Genomic DNA, 23,025 nt, shown 5'->3' with positions numbered 1-23,025 from the left:
TGCACTTGAACAGGCTGCACGCAAGTACACAGAGGTAAACGCTGATGCTGGCAGGCTAGTCTAGTGCAGTAGCTCAATCCCAGAGACAGTGAGGCTGCAGGGGCTGGCAGTGGTCATGAGCTGGCTGCTCAACGAATGTACGGCACTGACTGATCAGCTCCGGCATGCTGTTAAATTGCACTGGGAATCGACAATAGCCAGTTGTGGCGTTCAATGAATGTACGTCGCCGAATATACTCGGCTCCTACGTGCTGGCAAATGGCACTGGGAAACGACTATAGCCGGTTGCAGCGGTTTAAGGATTAAGAAGAACAAAATGGAAAACACGAGAACACTCAGCTGGAGATGCTCACAGGGCAGCAGTCAATCAGCAGCAAGGAGAAATGAATAACGCTGTAGTGGTCCAGTGCGCTATGATTCACACCTTCGAGAAGACAGAGATTTATTTATTTTTATGGTGGAGATTCCAGGGATGCACCCAGCCTTGACCCAACCCGCACACACTCACAAGCAGAGACAAAAACAAAGCAAATTGGTAATTAAACAGCAAATAAAGCATGTAATGAAAACAACGATACCACCCCTGTTCCCATTACGGCGATTATACTGTACATTAAATAAAACAAAGCACGAACAAAACACACATAGTAAAGTCTATGAAAAGCGGCAACTGATGAAACGTAATGATGAAGACAGATAGTCCCGAGATCCGCATGTTGAATGGGAATGTAAAGATAGTCCTACTGCTAGTTCCTGAAATGGTGAAGACGGGTGGACAGGTTCAGGAGCGCTCCTTTCTTCGCAGGATAGCATTGAATCCACTTACAGTCCTCATGTACACAGGCAGACGGCAGACAATCCAGACCCCAACCACGAAACGATCCAGGACAAAACGAATAAGTACAGGTAACCCAACAGAAGGCAGGCAGAGACACAGGAACTTGAAACACAAATTACAAAAACTTTTTTTTTCTTTTGGTCACCGTCCCCCTTTTAAAAGCCACGCTGACATCCTTTGACCCCAACAGCCTCTGCACCCTCAGCAGAAGACCAATCAGAGCCACTGCAGGGACTGCTGGGAGTTACAGTTTCAAATTCTATTGGCTACTTTCACCATCCCAAGCCGCGTTTTCCTCTATAGTTACTTCCTGTTCTCTCTATAGTGCAGTATTGCCACGAAAAAAGCCTTAAAAAATTGCGAAGGATATTTGCGGTTTCTGCTAACAATTATTAGTTAGGTTCTAAGGAAAAATCCACGAACGACTGAGGCCGTGAACCCTGAACCACGTATTTGCAGGGGTCTACTGTATATCAAGTGATAGAGTTAACTGGAAAGAGCACACTTTTATTAAAAAAAATGTTGAATCCTGAGGTTCTGTAAACTAATACAACTGGTAGTTATGACTCTGGCTAAGTAACAAAGAGAACCATATTGTCCACATAGAACAGTACGTTTTGTTCCATTTCTTGTATAATAATTCCTTTTATGTCCAGTTATTTCTGAAGATGAAGAGCAAATTGATAGCAGTTGTAAAAGCATTGCTAATATTGTACAGCGCTGTGGGCTTCTGTGCTATAATGTGATGTAATTGAAATTTATATAGTGTACCCAAAAAACGGCTTCTGTGATATAGTAACCTGATACAAGCACAGGTATTATTTGCAAGGTTACCCTATACATTAATGAGACTCCTATTCCATTCTATTGAGTGATTCCAGAGATGTCAAGATCTATAGAAGCACAGATGCTGAAGGATGATATACCACATCAAACTGTCTTTTGAGGTTTGACAATCGATGTCTGTATTTAACCAATTAATCTAATTTAACCAATGATATTATTGAAGGAAGCACTGTCTTTATTATTTTTCCCTAAAACTTTTTCAACTACCAACTTACAAACTTTAATGTAGAATCAATATTAAATGAACTTTGCATTTTTAAAATTCATCTTCCAAAACGGAAGAAGAAAAAATACCTCTTTAGAGCTTTTATTTTTTGCAAACATCTACATTTTCAACTGCTGCAAACAATAATGTAAAATATTATAGTTACAATATGACAATGTTAAAGAGGTGTGATCCTTGCTTTCTTACCCTCCCTCCACCCTAATCCCATCCCATTCTTGCATCTCTAAACTAGGCTAAGGTCAAACACTCATAAGCATTTATGTTAATGTATTGCTTGGACTTAAAACATACTTTACTCATAAACATTTAAATTCTGTTTTTCCTCTTTCTTCTCCGCAGTTAAAGTTAGGTAGCACAAATTACTATCATCAGAAGTGTTTTGGGATGAAGCTAAGCAAGTAAGTTAAAAGAAAAGAAAAAAATATATATATATATATTATATATATATAAAAACGGGATAATTAGAACAAATAGCACACAAATAGATGATGAAAAAAGTTTAAGTATTTACATTTCTCTGCACTTCAGAACACTGAAATTACAAATACAAAGCATGTTACTTATGTTGATGATATATATTACTTAAAAACATTTTTGCCTTTAGCAATGTTGTTTTTTTTTACAGTCTCCTTGTGATAGATTAATATCCAGTGACTACTACATTCTTTGTTTCAATCCATTTCAATTCAGAGGAATGAAATGTATGTGTGCCTTCGTGAAGCATGCTGAATTTGACAGTGAAAACCATGCCATATCTTATACCTGCTGCATGTAATATTTGCATAATATAAGTATTTGTAACCCTCTGTTCAGTAGTTATCACAGAAAAGTATGTGTAGTACTAGGGTGTTGTACCATGTTAGCCATTATGAATGTAGAGAAAAGCCAAGCAAAATGACACCTTTTATTGGCTAACTAAAAAGATTACAATATGCAAGCTTTCGAGGCAACTCAGGCCCCTTCTTCAGGCAAGATGTAATGATTACATCTTGCTTGAAGAAGGGGCCTGAGTTGCCTCGAAAGCTTGCATATTGTAATCTTTTTAGTTAGCCAATAAAAGGTGTCATTTTGCTTGGCTTTTCTCTACAGAAAAGTATGGAAAAACATAAATATGATTTTTGCTGAAAAGAGTCTCTCCCTTCTCCCTGGCATCTTTCTACAAAACCATCCTGGATAAAACAGGTTTAAAATATTGATTTATTAATGAAAACTGTAGTGTCAGAATAATCTGCAAGTCATTCTTGATCTGAAAACACTAAATGTGTAGTTCCTTTTCACTAAAGACCTGTAAAATTGTTTTTTAAATCGAAATGGGTGTTGGACTAATTCCTGTATTTTTTCGTTTCTGTTCTGGCTGCAGGTGCTGCTCAAATCCAATTTTAATCTTGGTGTTTTTTTCCCTCTGTATTAACACTGTGGTATTGTTCTCAGTTTTTACAACATTAATTAATTACTTCTCGGGTGTGGCGGAAATGCTGCCAAATAGGGTCCTGTAAAAGTCCAGGCGCCCCCTAGCGGTAGCGGTGGTGGTTGAGCTTCTATGCTCACGGCCCATGGCCCCCCCTGGAAACCAAGGCCCTCTGTTGGTCTGGGGTAGAAACAGTCTTGAAAACATTATCTCCCCCGGTACTTCCATAATCAGGGCATTCTGGCTGGGTAAGGGCCCCAATAGTCCACCACAAGAGTTATAAACTAACCCTAACTAATCTCAGTTCCAGCTGCAACAGCTATAATGTAATATATGCCTCTGCTTTTGCATGCTAAATTTCACTTTTCGAGACAATCAGTGATATATATGAAGCACCTTTCAGTTAAGACTTCTTTGCTGATTCCATCATATTAGAGTGTTTGGCAAAATCTTCTTAACATCTAAAATGGAGTTATCATAGGATCCGATCTAATGACAAAAATATAGACCGAAAGATTAATATTGGAGCCCCATACAAAAAAAATCAGTTTTTTGCACTTATCAGTGGTGTACATTTTCAGATGTGTAAATTAATTAGTTTTTTTTTACTTCTTTATTTTTCTCAGATCATAAAATATGCTTTAAAGGTTATTAAAATGGGCAGAGCATGTTTGGGTTTGAAAGTTATAAAAAATTATTTCTGCAAGATATCGCCATTTTTTAAAAGTTTTGCCAAAAATGCAGTTTGCTTGATTTGTAATTGACTTTTCATCATACTGACCCAATGCATGAATGACATGTGATAATGATATTGTTAAACGCAGTTTCAGAATGATATGGAATAAGCAGTTATGAAACAGATAATGGATAATTTAGAACTTTTTAACTCCTTCATCAGCTGTCATATTCCTCTTCGGTATACTGTTTGCCCATACTGAATCTTTTCCATTCTTTTAAATTACTGTTGTATTGTGTGTGAAAAGCATTAAATCAAGCATTAAATCTGATTTATTATTAAACTGTAAATGCATCCTTATAATGTATGTTCTTTTGACTTTGGAAGACTTACAGCTTTTAGTGTGCTATATGCAGTGGCACATTTTGTTTACCAGGTAATGCTATTTTTTAAATTTTGCAATAGTACTGTCTATTAAAGGTATTTATAGCAGCAAGTAGAAACTTAACCAGACAGCGCCACATCTCTAGTTACAAGTCACATTTGCACTAGCAGCTGCTACTTTGTTTAATAGTACATGGAAACCACACTAGATCTGTTTTGTAAGTCTGTAGCATTGTTTTTTTAATTGAATGTTTTCAAAAAATCATTAATTTATTAATTTCAGATTCTCAAATTACTTGAATGATATATTATTTTTTTATTCTTATGTTCTCAAGAAAAGCATTCATTTATTTATTTTGGAATCCCAAATTTCCTCTATGACATTTTAAGTTGTAAAGTTTGTGGAGTGAATACTACAGTACTGAGAGATGCAATTAGCAACCAAATATTCCCCTTTCAAGCATTTGTATCATCTTTATGGAAGAATCTAATCAAAAAATCATTTTAAGCTAGACTGGCTGAAAGTAATTAGATTTTTTTATTGTTTGCTAATTCTTTTTTGCCTTGCCATAGATCATGATATTTTAGTATGCCATTATTATTCTCATTTTATAAAAATTACAAAAAGCAAAGGTCCCATGCCTTCAGAAATTTATCAGCATTATCAAAAGAACTGTAGATTTTCTTGTTGTAATACACAAAGTTCAATGTATTTTCTATATTTCTTACACATATTAAAATTTTTAATTTAGAAAAATATGACATTCTGTATTTTTGTATTTTTGTCGCAATGAATGGCTTCAGATCTTTAGACAACATGTAATATTACATAAAGGGAACCAGAGTAAACATCTAATACAGTTTCTAAATTGCTGCTCATGTCGATCAAACACTGGACGCTCTACAGTCTACTTGTGACTTTACACTATAGGAAGTAAAGTAAATAAATCAAGGTTAATAGATAAATAACATTCAATCTGGCTTTTACATAAGTAACATATAAATGTTTTTCATATAAAGACCATCACAAAACATAATCACAAACGGAACTTTGCATGATACCTTGGCAAGCTCTGTAAGCCGTGCTGTTTCGTTGAAGGACAGGTGTGGGGCAAACTGACTGGCAGGATGACGCCCATCCTGTTGCAGCATCCAAATGGTGCCATCGTTCACCTTTACGCCTGGTGCAGCTACATTGCTGTTATGTGTGACTGGACGTTTCTTGCGGGAAGGGCTTTTGTTTTCTTTCTCCAATGTAAAACCATCATCCTCATCTAAGTTCACCTCTGTTATAGCACGTCTTTATTTGAAAACAGTAGTGTCAGATCGGGGGGAGTGTGAACGTGACTGAGAGAAAAAAACTGAATAAAAAAAAAACGCTAACCTTTACAAGTACCATAAATTTACACCAGCTATTACAGACTCAAATCAAATGTGTGTTTTTATTGTATAATAGTAACAATAAGAGCATCTCACTACTGAAAACGGTAATTCTGGGAAGTGCCTGGAATAGAACTGGCAACCTCTTGATTATGAATTGTCAGTTTTTACTGCTACACCACTCAAGCGGTCATGTCAGCATCTGTCCCTAATCCGATTTCTTTTTCTTCGTTTTTATTCTGTAATAAATGAGCACTTGTTTTGTTATACATGTACCTTTTGTAAAAGTGTTTTATTTGATATTTGGATATTTTGTCATTAGACTATAACATAAAAAACGTTACTGTTTCAGGTATGTTTTCAACATTTCTTGCCTTGCATTTCCTTTCATCCTACTGTACTTACCCAGATCATTGTAGACAGGGAACACACATGAAATGCATGTGTTCCAAATAACGATATACTGTATTATTTACCCTATATAACTTCAGGCACCTCACACTGAGATGAACAGTCTTGAGCTGAGAGAACTTTTTGCCTGTGTTGAGCTGCAGTGGTGAGGGGATGGGATAGCTTGCTGCTTGACCTGATCGACACAATTACAAAACAAAAGACGCTAATGGTGAGGTGCGAAGGAATTTAAGGTGGCACTGGATTAGTTTTTTTGTAGGCTGTAGGAATTCTAGTGTTAAGAAAGAGTTACAAAGTCATTTCTAAGGTTCTGGGAGAACCATTATGTCCAAATGGAAAGCATTTGAAAGTGTAATAAATCTTCCTAAGAAAGGCTAGCCAGCCAAAGTTACTCTAAGGGCACAGCAATGACACATTCAAGAAGTCACCGAGGATAACAAAAGAATGTCAAAAAGAACTGCAAGCCTCTCTAGCCTCAGCTTAGTTTATTCATTCTTAATAAGAAAGAGACTAGGTAAAAATGGGATTTATGGGAAAGTAGTAAGGCAGAAACCTCTGCTATCCAAGGATAACATCAGTGCTCATCCCACATTTGCAAAAATGCACCTGGATGATTCCAAAGCCTTTTGGAATAATAACCTACAGACAAACGAGTCAAAAGTTGAACTCTTGGGATTACACAGGGTCCCACTGTCTCTGGCATAAAGCTAATACAGCCCAACAGGAAGAATACATCTACTGTAAAACATGCTGATGGTAGTGTGATGGTATGGGGATGTTTTACTGTTTCAAGACATGTTGATGTCAGTACCCACATTAAAGGAACACAGCATTCTAAGAAAAATTGCTTGTTCTGCCCTTTCTTATGTAGTTCCTCTGTTTTACAAGACCAGTTAAACCATCATTGATGTGGACCCCCTAGTACTTGTAGGAGTGCATCCACTGGTCTATAATCATTCAGACAGTCCAATTTTGTTTTCTTAGGTACAGTGTGTTATGATGTTGCCTGTTCATAGTATCAAAAAGAGTGTCAAGGCTCAAATGCACCACAGATCTGCACCAAAATATTGTAAGCCTCACAACTAACAAGCAGTGGGCATGGTGTAAGAGAAAGAGATCGAATGAGTGAGACAGGTGTGCAGACAGACAGAGCAATAGAACTAAAATGCGGCCTAACATGGAGACTTGGGTTTGGGCCACTATGTGGCTAATGGTCTTTTTTAAGGCCTACTTCCTCATCCCCCACTTTTTTTTGTGTTTCCACGCATATGTCCTGACAACTGATTACGTACTAGCACAGGTTGAGACCTGTAGCATTAGTTTATAACTGCACTGACACAGGACTTTCTTCATGCATCAATTGCTGAACACTTTCTGTTATGTTTATTTAAAAAAAACTACAGGAGGCAATTTAAAGTCTTAAAAACTGGAATTTTTTTTTTTTACACATCAACCATGCCAGGGGTGCTGTGGCCCCGCAAATGAAGCCTGGTGGACTCCCAGGGGGGCCGCACCTCCAAGTTTGAAAACCAGTGCCAGATACTCTGGTTTAAACTGTAAAGTTATTACACATTTCCCCGAGTATGACTCAGGCTTAACCATAATTACATAGAATTCCATACCTGAGGCATGCTTGGGGTTAACACCAAGGAGGTTAATACTGCAGTGTGTAGCCAAGTATGCATGAGATGTCCAGCCATATTTCAAATTTGTTTGTGTATTTTGCAACAAAACCATAGGTCAGTCACAAGCAATGTGTATGTTTACATACCTAAGTGTGTCTTCTTTTAAGTAAATCTTTTTTCCATGTTGTCTGCTTCCATCAGTAAAATGTGTGATTTGCACTCATATATCCCAAGGTAAGTAGCACATCACAGCTGAGTGAACTTGCTTTAATCAAAAATCCCACGTACATCGAGCTACATACAGTGAAAAGGTCCATTACCACTGTATAGCCGAAGTTCAGAGCATTCCAATGATGTAAAGGTGTCTGTGATTGGTCATTCAAATTACTTGTACCTTAAAGCTGTGTGTGAAAGGCAGGAAATGTATTGTGTGTTCGACAGCTCATCTTTACACACCATTACACTTCTGATAGAGTGCATGGGGATTGTTTGGTTGACCCACAATAAGGCTTGAATTTTGTACTAGGGAAATGTCCTCTTCTTTTAAAAAGAAAATATACAGTTGAGGAAGTCCTAGGAAGGTTACACAATGTTAGTGATACAGAATATTAAGACCTTGAGTCAGATTCTGATCAGAGTTTTGACTCTATTGAGAATGATGCATTTTCTGAAGGACTCGAGGCTACGCTTGACTTGAATGTATTACTCATCTATATATATAATTCACTAAGGCAAGACAACCATGGAAAGCACGCCGGAAGGGGGCGTGGATTCACTCAGCTGCCGACAAGTAAGACACCCATGGCGCACGCAGGAAGGAGCCACGCCCACCAACTCTAAGCCCATTGGATACGACGACAACTCACAGAGCCACGCCCACCAAGTCGGACGCGACGCCTCCGAAAACGTGCCGTCATTGCTGTTTGTCTGTGCCACAGTGTACATACAGCTCTGACCCACGTTGACTTTTCATTAGTCAACCTCAGTGGAACCTTGGTTCACACAGAGGCAGCACCAGAGAGAGACAGAGGCACACACAGGCAGCCCGACAGAGAGCCACGCACACACAGGCAGCGCGACAGAGAGAGCTGCGCAATCCTTTAAAACTGAGGTTAAAACACAATGAAGCAGTCTTTAAAAACCAATAAACCCTGTGCCTCTTTTTCATTAGCGTCTCACCTGCTTCACCGCCCTGCAACAGTCAAGACGCTCTCTCTGCAGCTGACCTTCTCTGTGCCTGACTCCACTACTGTCAGTCGCCTGATTAAAAATGTTGAACTCCTGCAATGTTACTATCTTGCTTGGCTTTTAAATAAAGTTCGGATTTGTTGAAATGTTCCTTTTTTTCCCCCCTGTGCTTAAAACTCATTTTAAAAAAAAGTGTTTATACAACTGCTGCAATGTTACAGAGAGAGAGGGCTCACGTGCTTCTGAGAGACAGAAGGGGAGGGGGCTCACGTGCTGCTGAGAGAGAGAGGGGGGGGGGCTGGGGAGGCTTGAGTGCTCCTGAGAGAGGGAGAGGGGGAGAGGGCTCACGTGCTGCTGAGAGAGGGGGGCTGGGGAGGCTTGCGTGCTGCTGAGAGAGAGAGAGGGGGGGGGGGCTGGGGAGGCTTGCGTGCTGCTGAGAGAGAGAGGGGGGGGCTGGGGAGGCTTGCGTGCTGCTGAGAGAGGGAGAGGGGGGGCTGGGGAGGCTTGCGTGCTGCTGAGAGAGAGAGGGGGGGGGCTGAGGAGGCTTGCGTGCTGCTGAGAGAGAGGGGGGGGGCTGGGGAGGCTCGAGTGCTCCTGAGAGAGGGGGAGGGGGCTCACGTGCTGCTGAGAGAGGGGGGCTGGGGAGGCTTGCGTGCTGCTGAGAGAGAGAGAGAGAGAGGGGGGGGCTGGGGAGGCTTGCGTGCTGCTGAGAGAGAGAGAGGGGGGAGGCTGGGGAGGCTCACTGCTGAGAGAGGGAGAGGGGGGGCTGGGGAGGCTCACGTGCTGCTGAGAGGGGGGGGCTGGGGAGGCTCGCGTGCTGCTGAGAGAGAGAGAGAGGGGGGGGGGCTGAGGAGGCTTGCGTGCTGCTGAGAGAGAGAGAGAGGGAGAGGGGGGCTGGGGAGGCTTGGGTGCTGCTGAGAGAGAGAGAGAGAGGGGGGGCTGGGGAGGCTCTCGTGCTGCTGAGAGAGGGGGGCTGGGGAGACCCGTGTGCTGCTGAGAGGGAGAGGGGGCTCGCCTGCTGCTGAGAGAGAGAGGGGGGGGGCTGGGGAGGCTCAGGTGCTGCTGAGAGAGAGGGGGGGCTGGGGAGGCTCGGGTGCTGCTGAGAGAGAGGGGGGGGCTGGGGAGGCTCGCATGCTGCTGAGAGAGGGGGGGGGCTGGGGAGGCTCCCGTGCTGCTGAGAGAGGGACAGGGGGAGGGGGCTCGGGTGCTGCTGAGAGAGAGAGAGAGAGGGGGGGGGGCTGGGGAGGCTCGCGTGCTGCTGAGAGGGGGGGGGGCTGGGGAGGCTCCCGTGCTGCTGAGAGAGGGACAGGGGGAGGGGGCTCAGGTGCTGCTGAGAGAGAGAGAGAGAGAGAGGGGGGGGCTGGAGAGGCTCGGGTGCTGCTGAGAGAGAGAGGAGGGGGCTGGGGAAGTTCGTGTGCTGCTGAGAGAGAGAGAGAGGGGGGGCTGGAGAGGCTCGGGTGCTGCTGAGAGAGAGAGGGGGGGCTGGGGAGGCTCGCGTGCTGCTGAGAGAGGGGGGGCTGGGGAGGTTCGCCTGCTGCTGAGAGAGGGAGGGGGGGGGCTGGGAAGTAACTTTCACCAGCGTGGCCTCCATTGTCACAGACGATCCCGCTTTCAGTCATGGAAATTTGTATGTTGCTCTCTCCAGAGGTCCATCTTTTCATTCACTCACACTGGTATCCACAAACCCACCCCATTTGGACAACTGTGTCGTTCAGCAAGTGTTCACCCATCAATACATAATTATGCGGCGTATGTTACGTCGCGGGTTGGCTAGTAGTATATATTTTAAGAATTATGGCATGCAGTTTTACAATTCAAGCGTTATGTGTTTAATCATCATTCCCAAAGGCTGTCTGTTGCATGTTCTCCCTATGTTAGTTTTCTACACAGTGCTCTTCTGTTTTCTACGTAGAGTTTCTGTGACATACCCACAGTCCATTTCACATGGGGACTCCATGTTGAACCCCTTGACTGCAAACTTTCACTGCATATTGCAGTTCAATCCACTGTACTTATATTGCGATGCACCACTCTCAATTTCACATGGTTCCCCCACCCGTTAGATCAAATGTCACTGAATCGCACCATGCAGAGTTTCACGGGGGACCTCTCTTTGATTAAATCTACTTGTATCGTGCCACACTGATCACAGATTTACATGGGGATTCTCTCTCCCCTTTGATCAGTTGTTACGCCATACAGACTTTCACAGGGGACCACTCTTCGATTGAATGTACTTGTATTATGCAAAGGTGCTGCTGCTTGCAGTTTCACACGCAGACTCCTGAACATTGCTTATCGATCAGATATCACTGTTCCACTTTGTTTTGTTGATTATGACAGTTTTCAACTTACATGTCAAAAATGTGCTGTTTAGGTTGACTGGACACTATATTGGCCTTTGTGTGAATGATTTAGATGTATGTGTGTTTGACTAGCTCTAGGGCCCTGTCCAGGGCTGATTTCTGCCCTGTGCCCAGGGCTGCCAGGAAGGGCATTATGTCCACCCTGTGACTCAGTACTGGAAGAAGCTGGTATGAAAAATGATGTATGTACTTGGTTTATTCCAGAGTAAAATGCAAGAAAAAAGCAACAGTGAAACCATATATAAATAAAATATTAAATACTAACACAATAAACCTTTGTGGAGCAACTGCAACAGAAGGCAGGGAAGTTGTGTGAATTGCTTCACAAGAACCCCAATCTATTGTACAAAATATAATATTTCTCTTTCTCTAGCAGTAAACAGAAATTGTTTCAAGGACTGGCATGAAAAATAATTTTGAAAGTAAAGGTTTAGATGAGTATGCTTTTTATATAAATAGTGTTACCCTGTATTTATATTGGCTATGGTCCCTGTAGAGCAAATTTTCCCAATGTCTAGGTGGGCTTTCCTTTGTGTAATCCAACTTTTTCTTCCCATATTTGCAATGATCTTTTGTTTGGGTTAATTGATGTAATTGTTGGTATGGGTATGCATATGAATGGGCTCTGATATGAACTGGCACGCTGTCCAGGGTTTTTTCCCACCTCATACCCAGTGCTGTTAAGGTAAGCTCTGGTCCCCATAACCCAAAATTAGATTAAGCAGGTTTGAGAATTCTTTGGTACTTATTTTGTACAATGTATCGTGGCAAATTTAACTGTTTCTTCTTTTTTATCTTGCCATCATATGTTATAGGGAGATGGATGTGAAGAGGTGGTGGCCTGTGCTTGGGATGGACAGACTTATATAATTGACCATAACCGTATGGTTGTCAGGTTCCAGTTTGATGAGAATGTGAATGCTTTTTGTGCAGGTATAGTAAAATAGAACCAACCTGTTTAACATTTTCTTTTGAAGAACTTTTTTTCTCATTGAACACGTGAAATCTTATATTAAATGAGTGTTTATGATACTGAATTTTGGAAAGAATGCACTTTATAATTCCCTTAAAGGGAATTATAGGAACTTTTTTTATCTTAACCTAGTAAAGCAAATTATGTCAATGTAAATGGTTTAAAATAAAAATTGAAACATTATCAAAAAAATTTAAAGAAAATTCATATTTAAATTAGCTTAGTTGCCTTATTTTTTAGGAAAAGTAAATAAGAGCATTTTCTGTGGGAAGAGTTTAATCACACTGCAGCAGAATTAGCAGAACTACTGGCAGATCTTTATTAGTGATGATCAAATTAGTCCTTCCCAACTGACCAATCCAGGCTCAATTTCTCACACCTTCAGTTTAAAGCTACAGAACAAGATATAACATTTCTAAAATGTATCACTATAAATATAAAGTATACTTAAAGTATTACCCCTTCAGTAATTCATATTACACAATAAAGAAATTCTACCTTCACTAGTTTGGACAAAAAATATAAAATGTATTTGTTGTAAATTGTTGCCATTTTGCCACAGACAGTGTTAGTTCTGATGCAACTGTAAATTTTAAATACTAAGTGCTAAAACTTTTTTTAACATATTGAGAAAATAAGAGGTTTATATTAATAGAAGATGCTTTGACTTCATTTAAAATGAAGAAAAACCAGGAATACCCCTTAGGCTAATACCCATTGATTGACTTCTCAAAAGACTTACCATGTCACATGGCTCCTCTGCACAAAATAATAGTGTGAGAACTTGTGTGGGTGCAAGCAGAAATCACAGACTGGACTGTTTATAGTATATCTTGTTGATTTGTTCACATTTTTAATAATTACCTACAGCTCACAGACCACTTACCTCTTCAAAGTGTAGTGTCAGTAGCCATTAAGTTGTCATTTAAACTTATTTTAATGCAGTTTCATTTAAATGTGTTTTTAAATAGTGGATAACAATCTACACTGGTGGAATAGTGTGAAATCACTTATGATGATGACCAACTCACCCACATTAACACTCATGCATCATACAAATAATATATGAAGAAACGTACTTGTGCTAAAATAGCATACAGTATGTTGTGGTATGACAGCACTGGAAACTTGGTTTTCTAGTTTTTTAAACTAAAATGCTACAACCCTGTTGCTAATAGTTCATCTTTTTAACTATCATTCATTCTTTCAGTGGTTCAGTTTCCTATTTTATTCAAAGAATCATTTTATATCAGGACAGGTTGAGTGAAGATTTTTGCAACTTAAACTAACTAGTGAAGCCATTTATTACAGAGGCCCTGATTCAGACTTTGAATCCTGAAACTAAATAATTCCATTATAATAAATACACTATCCAAATGTTTAATAGTATGAATACACCCACTTAGCCACCTTGTTGTCATGTTTTTTTAATTAAAATCATTTAGTTTGTGTACATTTTGAGCATTTAAATTATGCAGTACTGTTGTGTACTGCTGTTGTATTGTGCTCGCACTATGTAGAGTGATGAATTATCTTAACCAGTACATCCTGCTATCATCAGATAATGAGCAAGACTTGAAGTAAAAATGATCTAGGGAAATCGATATTAAACAAAAGACAGTTGCATAATACTATATACTGGATATAATACAAAAGTTCTATGTTAAGCATAAGGGCTATCTGAAGCTTTGTGCTGTAGTCCTTTCCCTTGTTGTTAGCATCTACAGCTGCTTGCCAACAAGAAGGTCCCTCTGATTACACCGAAGTTAGTTTCCACTAGAGCTGATTTATTTCACCAATTAACTTTTGAGTCTTTTTATAGTCTGTTCCTGGAATTGATTTTTTTTTTACTTTGTGAGCTTCCTAACCTTGACTAGCTTTTTAAACTCATGTATAGATAGTCACATGTTTGTTACAGATATATCTGCAGATCTCACAGAACCAACTGGTGTTTTCTTATAGATCGTTACTAATCAATGCCACTTTCCAGTCATTCAGTCAACCATTCAATCAATGTTTTTTTCAAGCATGAGTGGAAACATTAATCACAAACTGTCACAAGGTGCTTTATAGACCAAACAAGATGATAAAGTATCAGTACAACACCAGGTTAATATAAAAAGTATGCACGAGAAATTTAACAATAAGTGTTATTAATATCAAACAACAGAATTAATAGAAAATTATGAAGAAGAGCATGTGAAAATAGACAGAATTATAGCATGGAGTAAACTGAGAAATTTTCACAATGTAAAGGAGAGTCATTCAAAACTGTAAATTGAGGGTCAGAAATTTAAAAAACAGAGAGAACAATTGGGTTTTCAGTTTCTGCATGAACTTGAAGATTAGTAATAATGTATATAATGTAAGTAAATATGGTGTTCACTTTCTTGTGAGTTCAGTGAAATCACAGAAATGTATGGGAACTTCAGCTTTGCCAAACTCCACAAAATGCATCGAGGTCAATGAGGAAGAAGGAAGTGAAATAGTTTTGAGTGGAATTTAAAGGTGCAATGGTTTTTTTAAGTGTCCTTGAGTGCTAGTACAATGTCTTCTACTTATGGTGTACTGGTTATTGTGGCCAAACACGTGACTTGAACTGTGAGGAAGCAATGCTAACTCCTGCACCACTGTGCCTCAAACAACAAAAGACACAGACAGAACAAATACCACAAATGGCCACAAACTAGTAATTAGTAATTGAAATATAAATCATTGTGCTCACAGAGTTTCATTATTGGGAAACATATTGGCTGCCATGAGGCAGCAGCAAGAGACTGGTTTGTTCCATTGTTTGTGGTTCTGGGCACAGCTGGAATGTTTTTTTTTTTGTTTCCCATGCATCTGTGCAAATGTTTCTCACTTTAGCCTTCCCTCAAAAAGAAAGAAATGTCTTGCAAATAATAATATATTTTTCGTTATTATTATTATTTTATGGGGTCTCATTCTCCAGAGGGGGAGGAGGAGGACTCCGCCAAGGCTTGTTTTGACTCATGGTTGGTGGCACATGGCTGATTATGTATGCAAATTAGCCATGTTGTACTGTGCTACCAGCCCACAGAGATCAGTGTTATATATCTGGCTGCAGTACTCCTAATTTCTCATTATGGTCAGCTCATGTATCTCTCAAAAGAAAATATTGCGATTTTTTTTTTTTTTTTAAACGCATGCATATGGGAAATCCAGCTAGAGTACTCATGTATGCATGTGTGAAGCAGATTGGCACCAGTATTACAGAATGCATACATGAAAGTTTTTTGCATGGCTACTACATCCCTGTAATGTCACACTGGCCTTGCAAAGCATCCTGGGCCACTGGGGAAAAAATGTTCGTCTAAGCCAGCCGCACACCAGATTTCCTTAACAACATTCTGGAAACAATGTCACCAGCAAATACAACATATTCTCTGCAAAAAATGCATTGATGAATTTCACCAATCAGCACTGTTGAAGACACACAAAACCTGATATATTTTACCAGGAAGAGAGTTCCAGAGAGTAGGAACCACAAAGCGGAAGTTTCATAACAATGTTTTGGAACTGCCTCTAGTGTGAGCAGCGTACATAATTATGCTAGAGTTTTGCTACAAACAGTGCAATAGTTCATTGTAAGAGGTTTGAAGATTATTTGAAATTCCACAAGAAGCTAGTCGAGATAAACCAACTAATGATTAATAGGATCAGAACAATTGGTTTATGTGAAGTTTCTATGAGCAAAATTCTTGTCCTTGCCAACAGTTTATTTTCATAAAAGTGAGTCAAAATTAGTTCTTTAAAACTAATCAACTATAGACTTGAAATCTGAATTTAAGGATCGCAGATAAGATGTAGTATGGAGTTTTTTTAAGTGATCCACAGTATATCCCTTAAAATGAAACAAATAATAAGAAATGGGTAGCTTATGTCATTTTGAAACCTAACACATCAAAGATAAAAACCTTGTTCAAGAAAACAGAAAAGGGTCTGGCTGCAGACCTCCAGTGGTAAACCTCTTTGTGACTGCTCCAGTCACAGGACCCTGTGATGTTATTCAGAGGCTCGTGACTAGAGGTGGAAGTAATGTACGTTTGGAAGGTTCACCTTCCAAGGTAAAAATATGGAAGTGAGGTTGATGTTCAGTGCCCATAAACGGCATTCATTTTTTATTGCATGGTTTTGTTGCTCGATCCTTTGTAGAATGCATGCAAGCCTGTGGCATTTTGCCAAGGAAATTATCACAACATATTTAACCCAAGAGTCATACACATGTATGCCATTTGTTTTTTTTTTTAAGATTTCATTACAACATTTGCTAAACATTTTTAGATTGCATGTTACAAACATATCGACATTGTCTAATGCAAAAAGTATAGTATGCAGTATGGCGGCCAGATGCAGGCTGCAGCTTACAGAACTCCCAAGTCTGCGGTGTTTAGTGTTAATCTTTGTTTGTCTTTGTCAACTAGTATAAGTAAAAAAAGTAGATTTAAGTGATAGTAGTACGCAGACATACATTTACGAGTGGCAAATCCTGCTCAAGAAACTGCGCCGAAATATCCAGTGAGGTGACAGAGACGCTCCGCAGCCTTTGCTTACTTCGGCAGCCTGAGAAGCTGAGCTGGCGAAAACGCAAGCACAGCGATCGGAAGCAGAAACAAGGTAAACGCGGAGGTGTTAGCACAAGGCTAAAAATTAACCCAACCAGACCTGCGATACCGTCTATTCTGCTTGTGAACGTCCGATCGCTGGACAACAAGCTGGATTATATAAAGCTGCACCGGGCCAAGCAGTGGGAAATGAGAGACTGTTGCATCTTTATTTTCACTGAGACATGGCTCCAGGAAAACATTGCAGACTCGGCCATCCAGTTAGATGGACTGACCATCTTCCGAGCGGACAGAGACGCCTCTTTGTCCTGTAAGACCCGCGGAGGGGGACTGTGTGTTTATGTGAACAGAGAGTGGTGTACAAACGCTGCCTCAGTTGCACGACACTGCTCCCCGCTGATAAAGGTTTTATCAGTAAGGTATCGGCCTTTCTACCTGCCGAGGGAATACAGTTGCGTGCTGGTGGTTGCAGTCTACCTCCCGCCTAGCGCAAATGCTAACCAGGCGCTAGCGGAACTCTACAAGATCATCAGCAAACTGCAAACGACGCACCCTGAGGCATTTTTCATTATTGCTAGAGACTTCAATCATGCCAACTTGAAGTCATTTCTCCCAAAATTCTTCCAGAATGTGAACTTTGCTACTAGAGGGGGAAGCTGTCTGGACAATGTTTACACGAGCGCTCCTGACACCTACAAGGACCTACCCCACCCCCACCTCGGCTGTTCAGATCATATCAGCATTTTTATGGTCCCTGCATACAAGACCCTGCTGAAGCACACTAAACCAGCTCACAAGAGCATCAGAGTGTGGCAGGATGGTGCTGTTTCAGCTCTCCAAGACTGCTTCGAATTGACAGACTGGGACATTTTCAGAGAGGTTGCTATGAATGGTGACTCCATCAATCTGGAGGAGTACACAGACTCTGTGACTGGCTACATCTCCAAATGCATAGCGGATGTTACTGTTACCAAGGATGTTACTACAAGAGTCAACCAAAAGCCCTGGATGACAAGAGAAGTGCACAAGCTGCTCAAGATAAGAAATGCAGCCTTCAGATCTGAAGACAAGGCCGTCCTCAGGATGACCAGAGCCAACCTGTCTCGCGCTATAAGGAGAGCTAAGTGGGCATACGCGCAGAGGATCAACAAACAATTCAGCAGCACCAGAGACACACGTTGTATGTGGCAGGGCGTTCAGACAATTACAAACTACAAGCCCAACCCACACAGCAGCGATGGTGATGCCTCCCTTCTGGATGAGCTGAACAACTTCTTCGCACGGTTTGAGGAGCAGAACAAAGAGCCTGCGAGAAAAGCAACACCTCCCTCCACTGACCAGGTACTCTGTCTCTCCATAACTGACGTGAAGAGGACTCTATCCAGAGTCAATCCACGCAAGGCTGCAGGACCTGACAACATATTTGGTCGTGTGCTCAAAGAATGTGCCAGTCAACTGGCTGGTGTCCTCACAGACATCTGCAACACATCTCTGAGCCAGTCGTCAGTCCCAGCATGCTTCAAGTCGACCACGATCATACCAGTGGCGAAGAAGTCATCAGTGACATGCCTGAATGACTACCGACCAGTTGCACTCATGCCAATCATAATGAAGTGCTTCGAAAGGTTAGTCATGTCATACATAAAGACTAATCTCCCTGCCTCTCTTGACCCACTTCAGTTTGCATACCACTCAAACAGGTCAACTGAGGATGCCATATGCTCTGCCCTTCACCTCTCCCTGACGCATCTGGATAAAAAAGACACATATATCAGGATGCTATTCATAGACTTTAGCTCCACCTTCAACACAATCATTCCTCAAAAGTTGGTTGTAAAACTGAGCACGTTGGGCCTGAACACCACCCTCTGCAATTGGATCCTGGACTTCTTGACAGAGAGGCTCCAGTCAGTTCGGATGGGCTGCAACACTTCCAGCATCATCACACTGAGCATTGGAGCACCGCAGGGCTGCGTGCTTAGTCCACTGCTGTTCACCCTGCTGACTCACGACTGCTCAGCCACGCACAACACCAACCACATCATCAAGTTTGCGGATGATACAACGGTGCTGGGACTGATAAGCAGGGATGATGAAACAGCATACAGAGATGAAGTGGAACGGCTGTCTGCATGGTGTGAAGACAACAATCTATCTCTCAATGTCGACAAGACAAAAGAGATAATCGTGGACTTCAGAAAATCACGTCCTGCCCACATCCCACTCAGCATCAACGGTTTAGATGTGGAGACTGTTAGGAGTACCAAGTTCCTTGGTGTGCACATAACAGGATTTTACGTGGACACATAACACCTCATCACTAATCAAGAAAGCCCAGCAGAGACTACACTTCCTGAGGCAGCTGAAGCGAGCAAGTCTTCCCCCTTCCATCCTCACCATGTTCTACAGAGGCACCATTGAGAGTGTTCTGACCAGCTGCATCACTGTCTGGTATGGCAACTGCAACATATCCGACCGCAAGCGCCTGCAAAAGATAATGAAGACAGCAGAGAACATTATTGGGGTGCCTCTCCCTTCACTACAGGACATATTTTACAAACACAGTGTCGGCAAGGCCTGCAGTATTGTGCAGGACTCCTTACACCCCTCACATGGACTTTTCACACTTCTGCCATCCAAGAGAAGATACTGCAGCATCAAAGCCAGATCTGCCAGGCTGCAGGAGAGTTTTTACCCCCAAGCTGTTAGACTCCTTAACACCAGGCTGCCCCCTGGGACCTTCCACACAGCCTCAACCAACTCTAAAAACAGACCTTTTATACATGCAAGCCACTGTCCTGCAAAGACGAGTGTGCAGGTAGAGAAGAACTGAAAATGTCATACTGACCTTTTAGTATTTTGACACTCTTGTTATCCTTCTGCTGTGAAACATTCTGACCTGTCATTGTTTACACATGTCTTTAACAACTATTATCATACACTGATAATTTCTGTATTATCTATGTCTATTATTTATTATATTACATATCTTACACATCAATATTGCTGCTACTTCTTTGTCTTGTCTTTGCACAATGTCTTGTCTTGTTTGTGTTTTAATTTTAAATTTTAAATTTAAATTTAAATTTTAATTCTATTTTTAATTTATTATTTGGATGTCATGTTGTTACACTGTGGACCCTGAGCTTCGCAATTTCGTCTATCTGTATACTTGTATATGGCTGAGATGACAATAAAGTTCACTTTAACTTTGACTTACTGTGGCATGGTAGCACAGTGGGTAGCGCTGCTGCTGCTACATAACAAAGGGTCAGAGTCCCGAGTGCTCCCTGTGTGAACCTTGCATGTTTTCTCCCTGTGTGTGTTTGTGTGTATGTGTATGTATTTAAACCTCCAGTGGTCTTGCAAACAGTTCTTGCTGATATAGATAGATAGATAGATAGATAGATAGATAGATAGATAGATAGATAGATAGATAGATAGATAGATAGATAGATACATACTTTATTAATCCCAATGGGAAATTCACATTCTTCAGCAGCAGCATACTGATACAATAAATAATATTAAATTAAAGAATGATAATAATACAGGTGAAAAAAACAGACAATAACTTTGTATAATGTTGAATGTTAACGTTTACCCCCCCTGGTGGAATTAAAGAGTCGCATAGTTTGGGGGAGGAACGATCTCCTCAATCTGTCTGTGGAGCAGGACAGTGACAGCAGTCTGTCGCTGAAGCTGCTCTTCTGTCTGGAGATGATCCTGTTTAGTGGATGCAGTGGATTCTCCATAATTGATAGGAGCCTGCTGAGCGCCCTTCTCTCTGCCACAGATGTTAAACTGTCCAGCTCCATGCCAACAATAGAGCCTGCCTTCCTCATCAGTTTGTCCAGGCATGAGGCGTCTTTCCTCTTAATGCTGCCTCCCCAGCACACCACTGCGTAGAAGAGGGCGCTCGCCACAACTGTTTGATAGAACATCTGCAGCATCTTATTGCAGATGTTGAAGGAAGCCAGCCTTCTAAGGAAGTATAACCGGCTTTGTCCTTTCTTGCACAGCGCATCAGTATTGGCAGTCCAGTCTAATTTATCATCCAGCTGCACTCCCAGATATTTATAGGTCTGCACCATCTGCACACAGTCACCTTTGATGATCACTGGGTCTATGAGGGGTCTGGGCCTCCTAAAATCCACCACCAGCTCCTTGGTTTTGCTGGTGTTCAGGTGTAGGTGGTTTGAGTCGGACCATTTAACAAAGTCATTGATTAGGTCCCTATACTCCTCCTCCAGCCCATTCCTGATACAGCCCACGATAGCAGTGTCATCAGCGAACTTTTGCACGTGGCAGGACTCCGAGTTGTATTGGAAGTCCGATGTATATAGGCTGAACAAGACCGGAGAAAGTACAGTCCCTTGTGGCGCTCCTGTGTTGCTGACCACAATGTCAGACGTGCAGTTCCCAAGACGCACATACTGAGGTCTGTCTTTAAGATAGTCCACGATCCATGCCACCAGGTATGAATCTAATCCCATCTCTGTCAGCTTGTCCCTAAGGAGCAGAGGTTGGATGGTGTTGAAGGCGCTAGAGAAGTCTAGAAACATAATTCTTACAGCACCACTGCCTCTGTCCAAGTGAGAGAGGGATCGGTGTAGCATATAGATGATGGCGTCTTCCGCTCCCACCTTCTCCTGATATGCAAACTGCAGAGGGTCAAGGGCGTGTTGAACCTGTGGCCTAAGGTGGTGAAGCAGCAGCCTCTCCATGGTCTTCATCACATGTGATGTCAGAGCAACAGGCCGAAAGTCATTCAGCTCACTAGGACGTGATACCTTTGGGACTGGGGTGATACAAGATGTTTTCCAAAGCCTCGGGACTCTCCCCTGTTCCAGGCTCAGGTTGAAGATGCGCTGTAGAGGACCCCCCAGCTCCGATGCACAGACCTTCAGCAGTCGTGGCGATACTCCATCTGGACCCGCTGCTTTGCTGGCACGAAGTCTCCTCAGCTCTCTGCTGAACAATAACAATAACAACCAGCTTCACCATGACCCTGCTCTAAATGAGCAGGTAGAGAAAACAGATGAACGGATGGGTTAAATTTTGAGATTGCATGCCAGGAATAATCTCAGAACATGACTGTGTATTTTTAGATATTAAATTGTGTACATTGTCTTGAAAATATTTCAGTATATTTAACTTGAGTGTACTTTTACATATTAACTGCTTAAATACACACACACTCTAAGATGTTTGTTAAGTAGGTTTCCATAGCGGTACAATCTGTCTACAGTTAAAGTCATACGATTAGGGATTAAGGATATTAGGCTTTATGCAACTGCAATTTATTTATTTATTTGTTAATTTACAAAATCTGCCTTTACATGCGCACATACATGTATCCAGTAAAATCCTGTTTCTGAATCTCACTGCATGTGCATTCTTTTTTTTTAATTGTCATAATGTTATGAGATAATGTTCTCATTTTTGTTGCATGTGCTTCATTCTTGTATTAATTGTGAGCCATTCCTCCAAAGAGGCACTGTTTGTTGCAAACTGTTTTATTGTCTGCTCTGTCTTATTGCAGACATTAAAATTTGCAATTGCAGTTTACACTACAAGCAAGATATCACATTTTCAATGGCTCAAGTACAACTACTAAACCCTCAGCTGCACCTAATTGTGTTTGTCTGCAGACCCTCAAGTTCAAGTTAACTTATCATTATTTTTACTTGATATGTTGTATAGTGGAGGCTGACTGTATTTATTCAAGAGCATCTAACTCCAGAAATGTTTGCAGCTTAATCTTGCTAATTTTTTAATTGAAAAAAGTGTTTTGTTAATGTGTTTTTATACTTTTTCATTTTGTGAAATTTGCAACTCACAAACTTGACACCTATATATTTGGACTTTAGGATCAGTTCCAGTGAATGCTATAAGCTCCTGTTACCGCTTACATTAACAACGGCTACATGGCATGTTCAATTAAATTGTCCTTAAATTAACATAAAAAACATATAGCAGAGGAACAGAATTTCAAGGCAATTCAAACCCATCTGAATTAGTTGTCACATATTTTCTTCATTTGGAAGATAGTCAAGAACTCAAAAACCTGGTCTTATTTTTTCCATTCTTCTGCATGTCTATAATTACACATTAC

General features: G+C 41.1%; 1 protein-coding gene across 1 annotated transcript in view; it reads left to right on the top strand.

The window, feature by feature from the left end:
• itfg2 (integrin alpha FG-GAP repeat containing 2) overlaps window positions 1–23,025 on the top strand; it is an 89,818-nt gene that overhangs the window by 53,274 nt on the left and 13,519 nt on the right. Inside the window, exon 10 of the mRNA XM_028805592.2 lies at window positions 12,164–12,281. Coding sequence (XP_028661425.1) covers window positions 12,164–12,281 — 118 coding nt within the window. The remainder of the gene's footprint in view (window positions 1–12,163; window positions 12,282–23,025) is intronic.

The sequence above is a fragment of the Erpetoichthys calabaricus genome, chromosome 1, assembly GCF_900747795.2.
Source record: "Erpetoichthys calabaricus chromosome 1, fErpCal1.3, whole genome shotgun sequence".
NCBI classification, from domain to species: Eukaryota; Metazoa; Chordata; class Cladistia; order Polypteriformes; family Polypteridae; genus Erpetoichthys; species Erpetoichthys calabaricus.
This window is presented reverse-complemented; position numbering and strand designations above follow the sequence as displayed.